This window comes from Anarrhichthys ocellatus, unplaced genomic scaffold (genome assembly GCF_004355925.1).
Source record: "Anarrhichthys ocellatus isolate YVR2014 unplaced genomic scaffold, GSC_Weel_1.0 scaffold10, whole genome shotgun sequence".
NCBI lineage: Eukaryota > Metazoa > Chordata > Actinopteri > Perciformes > Anarhichadidae > Anarrhichthys > Anarrhichthys ocellatus.
Window position 1 is genome coordinate 10,357,847 of NW_022280040.1, and position 16,902 is coordinate 10,374,748.

A 16,902-nucleotide genomic window follows, 5' to 3' on the forward strand; every position below is an offset into this window, starting at 1 on the left:
CTCTCTCTCTCTCTCTCTCTCTGTGTCTCTCTCTCTCTCTCTCTCTCTCTCTCTCTCTCTCTCTCTCTCTCTCTCTCTCAGCCTCGCCCGCTCATTGGGTTGCAATAGTCAGCTGCTTTGCACGAGTCAACTCTCCTTTTGTGCGTTTTGTTTGTTTCGGCTCTTCTGCTGTTCCTACTAAAATCAGTGGAACTATCATGGTGCCTCTAAGCTGCGTACAACTTGGAACCATCACACTTAGAGTGGCTCATTCAATTTAGAAAGCAATAACCACCTGGCAAATTGGGTATACAATCGTGCAGAGGTTTTTATTATGTGCATAAATGAGCCGGTGGAAATGGGGCGCGGGCGCGGCTGCAAAGTCTAAATGCGCAAACTGTTTTCATGGACGACATCAAAAACATATGAGGGATTCATCATCTGGGGAGGGAAACTGCTTTCAGATGGCTAACAGGCCATTTACACACACAGACACACACACACACACACACACACACACACACACACACACAAACAGTGAAGATGCAGCCTACATAACCGACACCATAAAGAAATACAAACAAACCCACCTAGCACAAAGACAAACACAAATGAACACCCACTCGATCTGCCTCGCATGCCCTTTACTTTGCAACCACAGTGGGAAATTACTACCAGCCATTGGCCAAATGTTGGTAAAATGTGATTAAGCCTCCTGACAACTTTGTTTTACCCTAGCAGCTACTTTGGCAAGTCACAGGCTCTCACTCATGTGGAGGACCTTTACTAATGCACAAATGTAGTCGAGTGGTAAAATAATGAACGTAGCTCGTCAATTTGCTGCGTTTTTTTTTTAACAGAGGAGTCATTATGGCCGGAATCAGAACACAATAGAGAGGAAAGTCCCCTTCCGCTGGACCACCGTGGGACCACGAATCGGTAATCAACGGATTTCTTTCATCACGTTTGAATTGTGCCAGTGCCAGTTTAACAGATCACTTTTGCACGTCAATAAAGTGGCATTTTTTCATAAAACTGTTGATGTATGAGACTGAAAATACGTAGCTGGAAAGACTAGCCAAGCAAACAGTGGTGGAAGACGTCTCCGATGTCTGTGTGACTAGTTCCAGGATGTACTCTCAGCGGGTCTCGCTCGTTCTTTCGCTTCCCGGCTGATAAAAAAAGATTAGCCGGATAAAACACATCAGGTAACATAACATCTGTGTGAGGAGTTAGCTTGCAAGCTAGCAGGCCAAGGTAACTGCCATGTTGGTATGGCATTTTGTGCGAGACGATAAATGGCGCAAATACTAAATGGTACTACGATAAGGAAGGACTGTGCCTCCCGGAGGGCTCCTACCGCCCTCGCAGACGCATCAGTAAGCGAGTTATCTTGGCGTGTCGGGGCGAGAGGCTGACCGCAGGAGGCTCTGGAGAGGAGGAAGTTTTCCACTAAGCCTCAGCTCTGAGATTTGTGGTTTTCGCCATAATGTGGACCAGAGTTCTTGATGCTGCTACGCAGCAGATGTTTCCTCTGGAGACCAGCTGTGGGAGGATGAGAACTCCCTCCTAGGACCCAGTTGTTGAACATCTTTCAACCATCACTCATGATTCCTTCATGTGCGTGAACGCTGACGGTAGGGGGGTGTGGGTGGGGCCGGCAGGCAGATTTCTTCATGTTTTGATGACACAGCAGATTATGCGAGTTCCCCCAAATGGAGGCCTTAAAGTCGTTGGAACTTTTTTCTTCTTATTCGATTTTCAAAACTTCTTCCAAGAGGAAGGAGAAGGTGTGAGGTAAGCAGGAGGGGGAGAAACCAGGAGAGCCTCAAGGGATTTAAAAAGGTATTAAAAATCTCAAAGCAACACCGTTGGTGTCAATCAAAGGGGCCGTGGATGAAGAAACCAAGATATGCAGTTAATTCTAGAGAGAACACTCTTGACAAGGCAGGCTGTCCGTGCAAGAAAAAAAAAAAAAAAGTGTGCCCCAAAGCGATCCAATCAATTGCACAACTTGCCGTAATCATTAAACGGAGATCTGTGCTTCGCAGTCCACCCTGTCAGCCTGCAAAGTTGCAGCTGACGCCCTGAATACACACACACACACACACACACACACACAGCAGCACAAAGAAGGCCAGCCAACTCCACCGGCAATTATATGCTAGCATCTCTCTCTGCAGCTCATCTCGCAGTAGCATCATGCTCTGGCCAAATCACTCTGCAGTCTCAAGAGCCGCGGCGCATTCAACCCGCTGAGCTGTCGACCCTGCCGGGGGGAAGCCGGCGCTCGGCGATGGAGGCCCACGAGTGAGGTAAGCTTGGATCCGAGTGCCCTCTTACAGGAAAATAGGATTCAGATCCTATTAAGTCTGACCCGAATGCTTCGAAGCGTCGCTGCATTGGTAATCAATGTCCAAGTCAGTATTTGAATACGTCTGGGTTCGTTTTTACATTACCCCAAAAATCTAACAACTAACTTTAGAAAGTATTTGAGATCCTAAAAGTTAAGTACACTTATACTCCAGTTTGTTCAAGGTAGATTACTTACTACACTATTCTTTGCAGTCTTTGTTAATGAATATCCATAACTTTGAAATGGAGCTGGAGCCTATAATGCAACCCAGCCCCAAACTGATAGATTAGAAACTTCCTGGTGAGAGTTTCAGGTCAGAGAGAACACGGTGTACAAACTCTAAGTAAGTTTCCATCCAGCGCTGCGTAGAGGATATCAGTCACGGCCAGAGAAGGCCAGCCGCTAATGAATCTCCACATCAGCCACGCCGACTGTACGCCGTTATGTTTAGGAGTAGAATTCCAATGTCTGTGGGCTTTCAGTGACCAATAAAAAGCCAGAGTCAGGGGCACATGAAACACCAGCGGCTGACAGTCACATTAATAACCTGGAATGAATTATTCAAAAACGCTCAGGCTCTAATCCATCAAATAATATATTAAGCCGCTCCCTCTCGGCTCAACGGGGGCTGAAGCGGCAGACGGACACAGAAAGCAACACATTAAAAAAGGCGAAAAATAAACAAAACCAAAAAAAAAAACATGAAAATAGAATTTGCACCACGGCGGCGACAAAGGCAGGCTGAGTGCATTGTGACATCAAACATCTTACTTTTCAAAAAATGAGGCTTGGAGCAGGGAGGGGGGGTGAGATGCAGAAACACAAAACAAAAAAAGAGGGCGCGTGCAAGAAAAGCAACTCCACCGCTGCTACCATTGCAGCAATTAACAAAGGGAGCAGTGCTCGCTCGATGAATACACCGGCTGCATTGTGTATGAATCTGATATTCAGCAAGTGAGAGATAATCCTTTCTCTCCGTTCTTTTAATAGGAAGAGCTTAGAGAAGGCCCTCACAAAGGTTCACCATCTGTATCCCCCATGGCTGCTGGCAGCGTATAATCCACAGATCAACTGTACAAGGAAATTAGGGCCATAAAAAAACAGAGTGGGGCCTCTTTTCTTCTTCTCTCGATTCTTTTCAAACAGTTCGGGAAGGAAGGAAGCGCCGTGGCTTATCAGCGGAGAGGACCTGAGAAGGAAACGGGAGGGCAACAGGCGCACGAGGGTTTCTATGAATAAGCAGAGGAGGGAGAGAAAGCGGTTTTCTAAAGACGAAGAGGTAAAGTGGGCAAGAGCGAAAGTACAGAGGGAGAGGGTGAGGGAGGGAAGGGGGGGAGGGTGGGGGTACAGAATGGGAGGTGCGCAGGCCAAAAGAGCCCAAATGAGAATGGCTCACTGCGGCAGAAGTTAATGACAGGGGATCAGAAAAGCAAGATTTCCATTCAACACTTTGAATTATTCAGGGTTGCAGGGCACCATTTGCATTGCAGATGCCTTTGCTTTCTATTCCTCCACCGCTATCCCTCCTTTCCTCCCTCCCTCTCGCCAGCTCTCCCCCGTTTCTTTCTCCCTCTGTCTCGGGTAAGAGAATGGCCCTGCCTCGGGGTTAGGAGATAGACACATTCTCGGCTCCACGGAGGGAAAAGCTCTGCCCATGCAAAGCAGGAGATTATCTGCCATTTCCAACAAAGCCCAGGTTCAACGGTCACCGTGGCAGGAAACAAATAAAACAAAGGTCAGAAAACATGCATAGTAAGCCGTCGGCGCTATCTGCCGGGGCCTTGGAAATATTACGAGCATGTCGTATTCCATCACAGCTCTCGGTGTGCGGAAAGGAGCCTTTTTGAATTCTTCGCGTGTGCACGCTGGAGGGAAGGAAAAAAAAAAAAAACTGTGTTAAAATAGCAAGAAAAAAAAAAGATGGTACCTTCAGACAACAAGGCGGCAGCGTCTGTTGATGCGGCGCCTGCTGCTTTTGGGAAAGTGGCGGTTTTGACGTCTCTGTCAGATGGAAAAATAAGCTCGCGAGGATGAAAAGACGAGGCGTTTGTGAGCCATCGTACCAGCCCCGCGGCACGTGAGCCATCCGAGGAGGAAACGCTCTACTCGGTGAGAGAGTTTGAGGGTGAGGAGGGTGATGACAGAGTGACATGATGCCTCATCATATGTGTGGCACATCTTTCACCTAATAAAGCCCGAACTCTAGATCACAGAGGGGGGGGAACAGAGAGCGATGGGACATAAAGAGTAAGCTAGAGACGGGAGAGGGCGGAGACTGATCGACTGCACGACGACAAGGTCTTAAAGGAGGTGTTTGAGCTAAAAACAAAACAAAATGAAGATGACAAAAGTCTCAGTTATGGAAGGGAGGCAACATCAGACGGCATCTTCAACGCAACTGACTTTGTGCGCCTCAAATCTGTGTGTATGCGAGCATGTTTTGCCCCTTAGCGCGTCTGTCTGTGTGTGTGTGTGTATGGGGTGATATTTAGTAATCCAAAACCCGTCACCACAGGGTGCTCTCTGACAGCGTATTTCTCACCGGCTCCTTCATAGCTGCAGCCCTGTTTATTCATCACATTTCTTTTATTAAGCTGAAGTTTGGAGATGGAAGACGAGAGAGGGTAAGGAAAGACAGACAGGCATCTGGTGTCGTGGCTCCGCCGCTGCGACGGAATAGATTAGGACTTCGTCTCCGCCTGATAATGAACCCGAAACAAGTACGGGGGGCCCCAGGGCCGACAGGGGCCGCGGTGCCAGTCAGCACTCCCCCCCCCCCCCCCCCCCCCCCCCCCCCCCCTCCGCCACTCTTTGCGCACTGCTGTTTTGGTGCAGGAAGACTTCTTTTAAAGCCACCCACTTTCTGTATCCGTATCATCAGGGGAGCGCGGAGATGGCGGAACTGGTTCAATCAAGATGGCGATAAGATGAGGAAAGCTGCCGACTCTGCGGCTCTCAGGGAGCGAGGCTTAGCGCTGCCCATGGGGTTGGACGCAGGGAGGGACACGGTCCCCGCCAAGAGTTTTGGTGTGTGTGTGTGTGTGGTAATCGCTGCACAAACTCTGCAGCTGAACTGCGAGGAGGATGAATAGCAAGCTTGTGTATGCGTTTGGTGCGGGTGAAGGAGAGCGGCGCTCTGGGGATTGCCTGTCCAGCCAGAGGTCAAACCACACCTCCCCGAGATCAATACAGCTGTGTAATGTTTCCAGGGGCCTAATGGGAGATCCACTGCAGCTATTTAAACAGCTTAACACACACCTGAATTAAACTAGTAAAAGATTCAGTTTGATTCACATGAGGTAAAAGCTGAAGCACATGAGGTAAAAGCAGGTGATTTAAACACATTTATGTGTAGAAGCATTACCAATACATGTGCTGCTGCAGAATCCAGCAAATACTAGAATATTAAACCCACCACCACCTAATGTTTGTTTTCACCGTATGTAAATATATCCTGTAGGAATAGATTTACTTATTTAGTTCATTTGTTTTTTTTTTATTCTCCTGCGCAGCCATCATCCCCGCCTCTATCTTTAGTCTGGTGGAAATCTCACCGATAAGAGCCTCAAAGCAGTTGGCCATGGCGTGTCGCAGGTCCGACTCCCGGCACAGATCCGGCCCGTGAGCGTAGAGCATGAAGCGATCTAACTCCAGTTTCTGTAAAAGACAAACACATTCATATCAGTGCGCCGCCACCGACACCCCGGTAATAGCCTCTTGAAAAAGTAATAGCATTTTTTGGTGTTGCACATTTTCATGGGCTCTCTATGGAAAACAAGGGGAGGGGGGGAGGTGGGTGGGGGCAAACAACTCAGGGGAAATGAAAAAGATTGCCTGCCCTTGCTGGAAAAGGTTCTACTTCATGGCACTGACAGATGTGCCCATGTGTTGTCCAGCTGTGGCATGATGCACTAAGCCGGCACAGGAGGAAAATGTTCTCACACACACACACACACACACACACACACACGATAATCCCAAGATAAATAGGAAAATAGAACAGTGGTGACCTTCATTCAGTCTGAACAGTAGTGAGTTGTTTCACTGGTGAACCACTCTTGTTCTAGAAGTATGCATAACAGAGAAGCTGCTGCACCGCCACCGGACCCCGATGGCGTTGAAAAGACAAAGAACTGACATCAATTGATATATATTCACTCATACTGGTTAATATAAAGTTATAACTGAGCTTTTAAATCTGTTTTAATAATAATTATGTCCAATGACTTGCAGTATTTATGTACAGTATACAATTGAGCGAGTTTAGTTTTGTCTCCATCTTTATTTCATTCTAGGCGTTTCTTTTATATTTTCTATTGAATTGTGTTTCTTTCCAGCAGAACCTCCTTGAGTGTTCTGATGTAATTTGTTTCCTGATTTATGTGACAGCAGTTTGATAGATATATTTGACAAATCATAAAATACACACAATGCTGCTCCACGTGAAGACAGTTATCGCATGTGTTCACAAAACTGTGGAGGATGAAATGACACAATAAAGCCAGAGGCTTAGTCACGCTGCGCTCTTCTGGAGGTGAGGCAAGATGCCAAGGCTGGCAAGATAGACGCGTCCAAATGAAATATCCATCCAATCACACAAAAGCTACAACATAAAAGGGACAACAATGAGTTAATTTGTGCACGGTCTCTATTGTGGAGTTGTTACAATGTTTTTTTTCCCCACTGGGATTAAATGAAGTGATCTTTTTATCTCAATCAAATAATAATAATAACACAATTATAGAAATGTAATGTAAATAAGTAGTGTAATGTGCGGGACTGTGGGTCAGTCAAACTTTCTGCAACTATTCCTTTGAGCCACGTCAAAAGTAGCCAAACTTGATTTTACTGGCAGACGAAAACCCAGCAAAAAACAGTCAGGGTGCTATTTAATTACGGCTGATAGCTGTTGGTGGTATCCCACCCCCCGTGATTGCACACACAAATTAAATCACAATTCATAAATACTCCAACTCAGAGGGAACCCGCTCTGACTTTTAAGCCTTCCAAGTGAAGTGGCGGATTGTGCCGTCGCTCGCTGAAGATAGTTTTTGAAAGATAATTGCGAGTGTTCTTGAGCAGACGGCTTTAGAGGAGCCTGGTAAACAACTTGGCAACGTCGAACACTGTATCACACTCACTTTACCGCGAGCGGCAAATTGAAACAAGCCAAACTGCTACACAGCACTAATGCAGATTCGGGCGGCTGCATCTTTGTATTCAGCGGGGAGCAACATGAAAGATTGAAGTTTTTAATTGCTTTCTCCACATCACGGGACGATTATTGTTGTGTTCTTTACAAACGTGCCAGTGAGTGCGGCTTGGCTGTACGACGCCGCCAGCGAGAGAGAGAGAGAGAGGGAGGGAAGCGAGGGGGTCTAGCGATAACAGGAACTGGAGAGTGTTTCAGGAAGACTTCTAGGGGCCCACAGGGACCCCAGTCGCACTAGTCTAGTCCTCCAAAACAACAACCTTTTAACTCCAATTACAAACCTGAGGGGCAAAAAAAAAACAAAAACGGGTCGGGATGGCAGGAAGACAAAATTACTCTTTTCCCCAATGCCCCCTTAGAAAGAAGCAAAGTCGTAACGGCGAGGCAGAAAACAATAACACTGTCTCAAACACATTCTCCCATCAGTTGGGAGACCTTTCACTGCTCTGACCGGCAGAGGAAGGCCTTGTTGTGAGTTTACCTTGGCTAGCATGGCTAAGTGCTGGTTCTGCACGATGGCCGTTCTGTAGGTGGCCAGGCCGCCCTCCTCTAAACCGGGAAAAAGGTAGTACAAGTGGACACTGTGGACAGAGAGACGAAAACAGAATTAGAACAGTCACTGGATTCAGATTTTATTTTATTTTTTTCATGGCTTTAATTTCTTGTCTGACTACAAAGATAAGTACTCATGAAACAACAGTAAAAGTGGCAGAGAAATATGACAAGGTCGCAAAATCTAGTGACAACCACCCCTCACACTGACACAGATGAGAATGTGTAATGAGGAAAAGTGGGTGTGCAACTTTCAAAAAAGATGCATAGTCAGATTAAAAACTGTTAGATATTAGTTTAATTTGTTTTCACCAATTCTTGCCAAGATCACCCAATTCATTTCCCAGAGACTTCCCAGCCTTTCCAGGTCCGTGTTGGAACCCAGAAATGGCCGCAGGCGCTTCAGTGGTTCCACAGCTGGGTTCCGGGCGAGCAGGTTCCATTTTCATTACGGTCCGGCGTCTCCCTAACCGCACCGTATCATTTGATTTCATTTGAATTAAAACAGGCCATTTAATTCAGTCATTTCTAATCAATGCAAAGAGAGGAAAGCAGGTGGTGTTCTGTTTTCCAAATTCACGAGAGGTCTATTTGTCAGGGTATTGTGATCTTAGTGTGAAAACAAAGTACTAGGAATTAATAAAAAGCACTTAGTGTAATGAAAAATAATTAGACTAGTTTGCTGGCAAAAGTGTCAGTCAGAGACAGAGGCTGACTGGACCACATCGCATTGTTCAGGTACAAAAACCTCGTGATTGTACCTCAGTTTATTCATGAAAAGCTCCTTCGTTTAAAAGAAATCTCAGCCACAAAGAAATTGATCTTCAAACATGTTGGCCGTGCAGTACATCACAGGGTCATTAAGTGAACATCGAAACTGTAGCTCTCTGAAGCTCATCCGTAATCCATTTCTCATGTGCTTTTCCTCACATGTTCTGCAGCAGTGCTTCTTAAACTCCATGGGAAGAACATATCTTTAGGCTTTAGAATGTAATAATTTAATAATTAAAAGTGGCAACAGAAAACCTTTCAACTTTTCCTCCTTCTAGCATTTCCAAGTGGTAGTAATGTTGGCACCGCTGTCTACCGGATTACATTAGGCTGAGTTTCACCACAGCAAGAAAACTTGATCTTTGTTTAGGTCAGCAAACAGACAAGAACACATAGGTGTTTGTTTCTGGCTGCTAGTGTTAGCTTTAGCTTTAGCTACTGCTGTTTAGATCATGAAACAGACAATGAATCATAGATATTTGTTTGTGGCTGCTTGGGTTGTTGTTAGCTTTAGCTAGCATTGGTTAGATTAGCAAAGGGACAATGAATCACAGATGTTTGTTTCTAGCTGCTTGGGTTGGTGTTAGCTTTAGCTAGCATTGGTTAGATTAGCAAAGGGACAATGAATCACAGATGTTTGTTTCTAGCTGCTTGGGTTGGCTTTAGCTTACGTTGTTTCAATTATCAAATGGATAATGAATCATAGATATTTGTTTCTGGCTGCTAGTGTTTGCATTAGCTAGCCTCAGCCATGTTGCTAATGCTAACATAGATGTTTGTTTCTTTTGTCTCAGAAACAAACGTAGATGTTTGTTTCTGGCTTTCTCGTAGCACCGTGTTCATTTTTCTGGTTGCTTGTGTTAGCGTTAGCAACATGGCTTCTGTTAGCAGCCTGGCTACTCTCCAAAGCAAGAAACAACCGTAAGAATCCCAATTTGAACAAGAGAGCCTGATCTCAGTGCTGTAAGGTGGAATAAAACTAGTAAATACATCAAGCATTTTCCCTCGAGATCATAGACAGAATTGGGTAGTGAAAAAGAGGCTCACATTACTTCATAATGATAAAAGTAAAGCAAAAAGAAAAGTGTCTATTAACACTTTAAAAAGACGTACCTGAACATCAAATACTCCTCTTTATGAAATATTTAGTTTTTTTAGAAGGATTACAAATATTGCAAGCGGACTTATTTTTTTTACATCATCTGCCGACCCTTTTAGAATAAAATCATGCCGTGACCCCCTTCTGTTCAACACTAACTCTCTGTGTTGGGGCTATTCAAATTTGCAAAATATTCTCTTGGCTGGACAGCAGAGGCCCCAGATAGCCTCTAAGGGCAGCGTGCGCTGGAGGTGTACAAGGCAGTTGGCTGGATCTGCTGTACCCATTTAACTGGACAAGAGGCTGATAAATAATTCAGAGGGCCAGAGCGTAGGCCAAGCATGCCTCGTCAGATGCTAACAATCAAAGAAGGGAGGCAGAAGCAGAGGGGGGAGGAAGGAGGGGAAAGTGGCAAAACATGCCCAGAGATAGCTTGAGAAACAGAGGCTAACCACCTTCTTTGTAACACTGTTCCAGTTGCATAAGGAGCTGAAGTAGTGTCCTGTGTAACCCAGTGTCAGTTCCCATTAAGGTTTAATCCCGCTCCTGAATGTTCACTGTGGTGGAAGTGTTAGCATGGAGGGTTAGGAATTAGATTTTGGTAGTAGAAGCTATGCTGTCGGGCAAATGGAAGTCAGATAAAAATGTATTCGTTCTACCGTCTGTGTGTAAGTACTACAGCCTGCTGTGGCGAGAGAGGAAGCCTTTTTCTTGTATGTTCGTGAAGTAATATCAACTCAGAGGAGGAGGTACAGCGGGTGGGTAGTGTGTGAGATTAATAATAGCTCCGCATAATTAGCACTGTGCTTAGGTAAGTGCCGGGCAGCAAAGTCCACACTCACCTGGGAGTCAATAACACAGTCAGCATTCCAGACAGCAAGTCCAGATAGCTAATTGCAAGTTGTCATGGAGAATTTCAGGCCGTTAAAGGGCGGGCAGGGGAGGGGGGGGGGATTACATCCCAGTTCCAATTACCATTAAATCACTGTCTTGGATGAGTCGAAATTATGGAGATGAGCATGGTTATGACAGACACGGGGTAGTGTAGACAAGTAGAGAGACAGAGAGAGAGAGAATTGGAGTGAGAGGGTCACTCCGGGGGAGAGAGAGGGGGCCGACAGCGTTGTAGTCGGCTTCAATTAGCGGTTGCGTCCATCAAAGACGCACAAAAGGGCTTTCTCACCTGGTGAGGAACTCGACAACAGCGTCACCCAGGAACTCCAGTCTCTCGTTGTGATTGATCCTGAGGGGGGTGAGGATGAGAGGGGGAGGAGACGGGATGAGGGGAGGAGAGATGTGAGGACAGTTGGGAGGAGTGGCGATAAAGAAAAAACTTTTGGGCACACGTACGCTCACACACAGCTGCTGAGAATAACAGCAGCTCACGTTTAATAATAAGTAGCCGTTGCCCCTTAAAATTAGCTCATTTCCTTTCCCTCCCTTTCACAGTTAAAGCTAATTTTCTTGTCAGCAGGCCTGCCGGGTATATTAATCACGAGGATCGGTCCTTTGATTGCTCCTGCGGTCAGTGATAGCATGAACAGATATGTGCCTGCGGGCAGCCTACCTGGAGGGGGAGGGGTCATCCTGCCCCAGACGAGACATGATGTTAATCAATGTGTTGATGCCTGAAAAAAACAAATCCCCCCACAGGGGATGAGGGTGAGGGTCCGTGGTAGACGGAGTGGTCATTCAACACTGAGACCAGAAACAAGAATGGAGTACAAAAGGCAAAAGTGACCCACCTTTCTTCCTCATGTACATGTGGTGGACCTTCCTGTCTCCGTACTTTGGCTGGCGGATGCCACAGTTGGAGAGGGAGTTGCGGGCATGATCGGGATTCATGCCGAAGTTGAGGTGGTGACTGGGGTGCGTCATGGCCAGCTTGAGGAGAGAATAGAGGGGGGGGGGGGTTAGCAAATAGGAGCAAGGCAGTGCTTCTCCACCACAGGACCATTATGAGGAACCTTTCTGGGAACTGAGGCCTTAATCTTAAGGAAAAGAAGTCTTACTTTACTTGTAGGCCCTGTGTTGTATTTCTTGTCTCCAAACATCAAAAGTCGCAGAAGCAGCGAATTACAAAGAACATGCATTGAACCGGTGTCGTTGTCTTATTCTGTGCGACACAAATAAAAAGCTACTATTTCGAGTTCTTCGTATGTCGTTGAAATGCAAACATGAAAAGGGCTTTTACTTCCTGGTTCAGGTCCAGAGTCTGGGTTCTGGGGACTTTGTTCCTGGTAACAGAGGGACAATAGTGTTCTCACTGGTTAGAGGCTTCTTCCTTTTTTTTCCCCTGTTAAAGGTTTGTTTTTTTGGAGAGTTATTCCTCATTGGAGATTTTAAAGCCCCTGAGGCAAATGTGTGATATTGGGCTCTACCAATAAAACTGAACTGAATGGTGAGCAACAAAAGCCAAACCGACAACGTTTAGACATCTACGACATGGCCCAACCTCAGGCTACATGAAAACCCTCCACAGAGACCCATGCGCTCCATTTCGTCTTTTGCTTAATTACCAATTACAAACGGAAACACCGTCAAAGAGAGAGAGAGACACAGACAAACACAGAGAGACAGAGAGAGAGAGCGAGAGAGAGAGAGAGAGACAGAGACAGCGACAGAGAGAGACAGAGACAGAGAGAGAGAGAATGCCCTCTCGCCTCTTTGTCACGGTGAAGTTGTCTGTATGGAAATTAATGGCTTAAACTTTCAAACCTGTAAAGAGAGGCAAAAGAGGGAATTTAAGGTAGAATAACCCTGAAGGAAACGCATTAGCTTGCTTGAATAGAGGACAAAAATTGCTGTGCCTAGAAAGACTTCCGCTGCCTAACATCTCCGACTCGCCGGGGGAGGAAGAAGGAAAAAGATAGGGCTCAGTAGGATATGTCAAGCCTTTATCAATCTTACATTAGGAGAATGTTAATCTCAGCTAAAAAAAATAAAAAAAACTCCAACTACTCCCCCCCCCCCCGGGCTTGCTTTTCAAAATGCTTGTCTCCTTTCAGCCAACTTCAAATCAATTTCAAGCTCCAATGAGATATATATGTAAAACGTTAACAGAGAGGTTTCAATATTTATAGTTGCTCAAGAGGCCTTCAGCTTTGTAGTCTTGAACACGGAGGCAACAAATTCAACAGCAATTGTACTTTTGTTTTTTCTTCCTGTGGTTAAGAGGAACAGCTTTTTGTGTGGGAGAAAGAAGAAGAAAAATAAAAGCTAGTTATTTGACATAAGCAGAAATCTAGCAATTCTCAGCGCCACATTGACAGTTTGATAAGAAATATAAATAAAAAACAACAACAACAACCGCGTCTACTTCCACTTTCAACTCCCCCATTGTGGGATGTCAGACACAAGTCAATGACTGCCGACTACACAGCCTCAACTACAGAGTTCGGAGCTCGCATCAAGAAAAACACATCAGTTATTCTGTAAACACTGCAGGTCCTTCACAGTTGAGGACAACATCCAACAACGGCATTGGCTTTTAAGCCGAATCTGTGGGGAGGATTGACGTCTGCAACTGTTCCCGTCAACATAATGACTGCGTAAAGTATCGGGAGGGATTTGGATTTAGTGATCACTGCCTCAGCTGCTGCTCAACCGCCTTTGGCTAAACGGGAATAAACACCATCGCTCAGCGGAGAGCGGCTGACTTGACTGGAAAGAGTGTTGTTGAACCCGCATGCGGGGAAACGGACGGGCAAACAGCACCCAACAATGCCACTGTGGAGTACTGCATTATGTCATACACACTGGCGGAAGAAGACTCTGTGGGTAAAGATAAGAAGGAACGCGTTGGATCTCTGGAAATATCTATTATATATTATATATATTATGGAGACCAGAGAGCAATATATGGAAAAATATGTTTTGACAATTCAGCAAGCGAACGGAAGTGTGGATTTTATGTTCTCCGTCTCATTGTGAAAAGAACATGATAATGATGATGAAAGTAGCGAGTTGTATTAGTTTTATTGCTGCAGATTTTTGCTAGCTTGCCATTAAAGTTGATTTAGAGCCTTGTGTTCCCGGTTGAGATTTACAACTTCCGACCTCAAAGCGATCCAGGCGGATAAACGTGAATAAAAACTGTGGCTGATGGTGACAAACTGAAGCTCGTTTGGCAAGCGTACACACAACTCTCAGCAGTGCAGCTTTCCACATTTCTCTGGTATTTTTAAACGTTCCATCGTCTGCAAATATATTATATCACATAGCGCTTTTATTGTGAAAGGTAAGAACGAAAGGAGTGTCGTTTGTCAAGGATGAAAAGAGTGATATATTTAGCTGTCTAGGTTTGGATTTGGTAGCCTCCCTCTTGTATTTTCACAAGTACAGGTCAGGCACAATTCAACCTGTAAAGTATTCATGACAATATAATACACTGCAGGTGCAAAAAGAAGAAAGAAAACACATCTGGTGCGCGTATATCGCTGTGGTGCTGCGGTGGTGATTTACTGGTAGATGCTACAAATCAAAACTTACACCACAGGTATCTACAGCCGGACCGCCGTTAACCACTGTGGCTTCAGTGGTATGTGGCCATCTTGAATTACGGCCGTGGCCATGTTTTTTATGTTTGTAACGGGTGAACAGAAGTTACCATATTTGGTGATGCCGGATACGGCTGGATATGGTTCTGGTAGCGACCTGTCAATCACAGTAAGCCCCGCCCTAAACCATAATCTACTAAATGAACATGCTGTATTGAAGAAGACTTGAAACTAGAGATTGAGACCATAAACTCATGTTTACAATGTTTACTGAGGTAATAAATCAAGAGAGAAGTAGAGTCATTTTCTCATAGACTTCTATACAACCAGAGGTGGACACTAGAGAGAATGCAGCTTTAAGACATGAAGCTTTAACTTCACTCGGACCAAAGTTTGCCGCATAGGGCCAAAGCCATACAGGGTGAGGCCTTGCAAATGTGTAAATAAATAATGTGTATCATTTTGCATTTGTTACAAGGACTATTCAAATATTCGCTCAGAAATACAAGTAAATAATTTAAGCCTTTAAAATGGTATTCAGGCCAGCCCTACTTGAAACAAATGGAGACCTCAATCACACGGATGGGCGTGCAGCGCCGTGAATAACAAAACAAATAAAAATACCTCTGCACTCAGTACTCAGAGTCACAGCCGCATTCGCGGGGGCACACAAACAAAAGCATGCAATATGAGAGCCGGGGCCGAGGACTTGTTCGGTTAAATTATTGAGATCCTCTGTGATGCCTCTCGTTCTGCCAGCATGGGTTGAAAAAGAGGAGTGGGGATGAAGCAACAGGGGGCGGGTAGGATTATGAGGGTCTGGTGGATGTGGGGATGCGGGAACATGTGGCGACCGTGAACACATGTCTCTCCAAACCCAACCCACGCCCCACCCCTAAGTTTTAAATGTTAAATGTTTAACAGGGAGGCTCTCAGAAGACGAGCTTCAAAGGGCCGTGGCTCCACTGCAGCCCGGCGGGGGGAAGTGCCGGGTGCAGAGGCTCATGCTCTCCGGCTGGGTTTTTGCCAGTTGCCTCATGCCAGCAACACATTGCCATTCTGAATAGAAATAGCAGGTATGTTGCCGCACGCAGAATCGAGTGATGTTCTCATTGATTTATGGACCGAGTACAGTATAGTGATTAAACATTGACACGTGTTCTCGCAATTTTCACAAATGCGCCTTCATTAAAGCATTAGAGGGAAGGAGCTGGAAACCAGCATCGATTCTGTGCAGACCCACCAACCTCTGGTTCCCAGATGATCTGCTGCTTTCATCTCGTCTCAGGGAAATACGATCTTTTTAATGGGAATACAGCTCATTAACTTTTAAAGCTGGAACAAAAATTTCCATTTTGGAATCCAGATGCAAACTGTCCCAAAGCAAGAATGACAGCTGGGGCCTTTGTTCCTCTGTAGAAATACTGGTTTAAAAGTTCTATCTATTGCCTCCAAACAGCTCTCAACATGGTGACGGCTAGCAGCTAACGGTGCTAACAGTGCAAACGACGGCAACAGTGCTGACGGGGTTGTGGGGAAGAGTGGATGCTACGCTTTTACGCTGTCGTTGGGACAATGTTATATCGGATTTATCACCTTTAAGGAGAAAACCCAGAGTGGTTTTCTGGAGCCGGTCCTGAGCATAAAAGGTGAGCCAAACTACAGTACATCTACCTTCCACACTTCCTCTCCACCAGAGAGGATTGTGGCCCCATGTTACTTATTTTCAGCCTAATTTCAGTTACGAAAGGTTCCCATGGTTCACAATGGGCATGTCATGGCAATAAAAATTAAAAAAACACATTCTCACAGCCTCAGGAATCTAATACAGAAATTCAAAAGAGGTATTCCTTTAAAGAACACAGCTAATCTGAGCTAATCTAAACACCATACTGCGATATGTCACTCTCTAACGGCCATACGGTGGTCTGAGAACGTTTTCATTCCCCCGTACAGTATATACAGCTACAGATGAATTCATTCAAAGCATAAATCGAAAGCACTCTTCATTCATAATGAAATCACTAGAGTGGTGGCATTCCCTCATGTCAGAAATGAATAAACCACCGACGGAAAAAACACAACATTGGACTCGTAAAATGTGATCATCCCGACAGAGAGGAGGCAAATGAGAAGCGATGGCTGATCGGAAATCAGTTCTGACTCAGAGAGGGCTGTCTGAACAAGCACCATTGCACTCACAACTTGCACCGCAGCCGTTCTGTCCAAACCCATCTTGGCAGTGTGTGTGTTTGTGCAATAGATGGGCTAGCTGCTGTAAGCCCAGCAATGATGGCTCCCTACTTGGGCCATTTCAGTCCCAGTAGTGGTGAGCTGCTGACAGCCTCGGCTTTATCCGCACGCGCGCGCGCACACACACACGCGCGCACACACACACACACACACACACACACACACACACACACACACACAC

General features: G+C 45.6%; 1 protein-coding gene across 1 annotated transcript in view; it reads right to left on the minus strand.

Annotated features, from left to right (window-relative positions):
- Positions 1–16,902, minus strand: part of drosha (drosha ribonuclease III) — a 74,905-nt gene that overhangs the window by 33,002 nt on the left and 25,001 nt on the right. Inside the window, 5 exon segments of the mRNA XM_031850104.1 lie at positions 5,890–5,992; positions 8,029–8,128; positions 11,153–11,212; positions 11,537–11,597; positions 11,715–11,853. Of these exon segments, the coding sequence (XP_031705964.1) occupies positions 5,890–5,992; positions 8,029–8,128; positions 11,153–11,212; positions 11,537–11,597; positions 11,715–11,853 (463 nt within the window).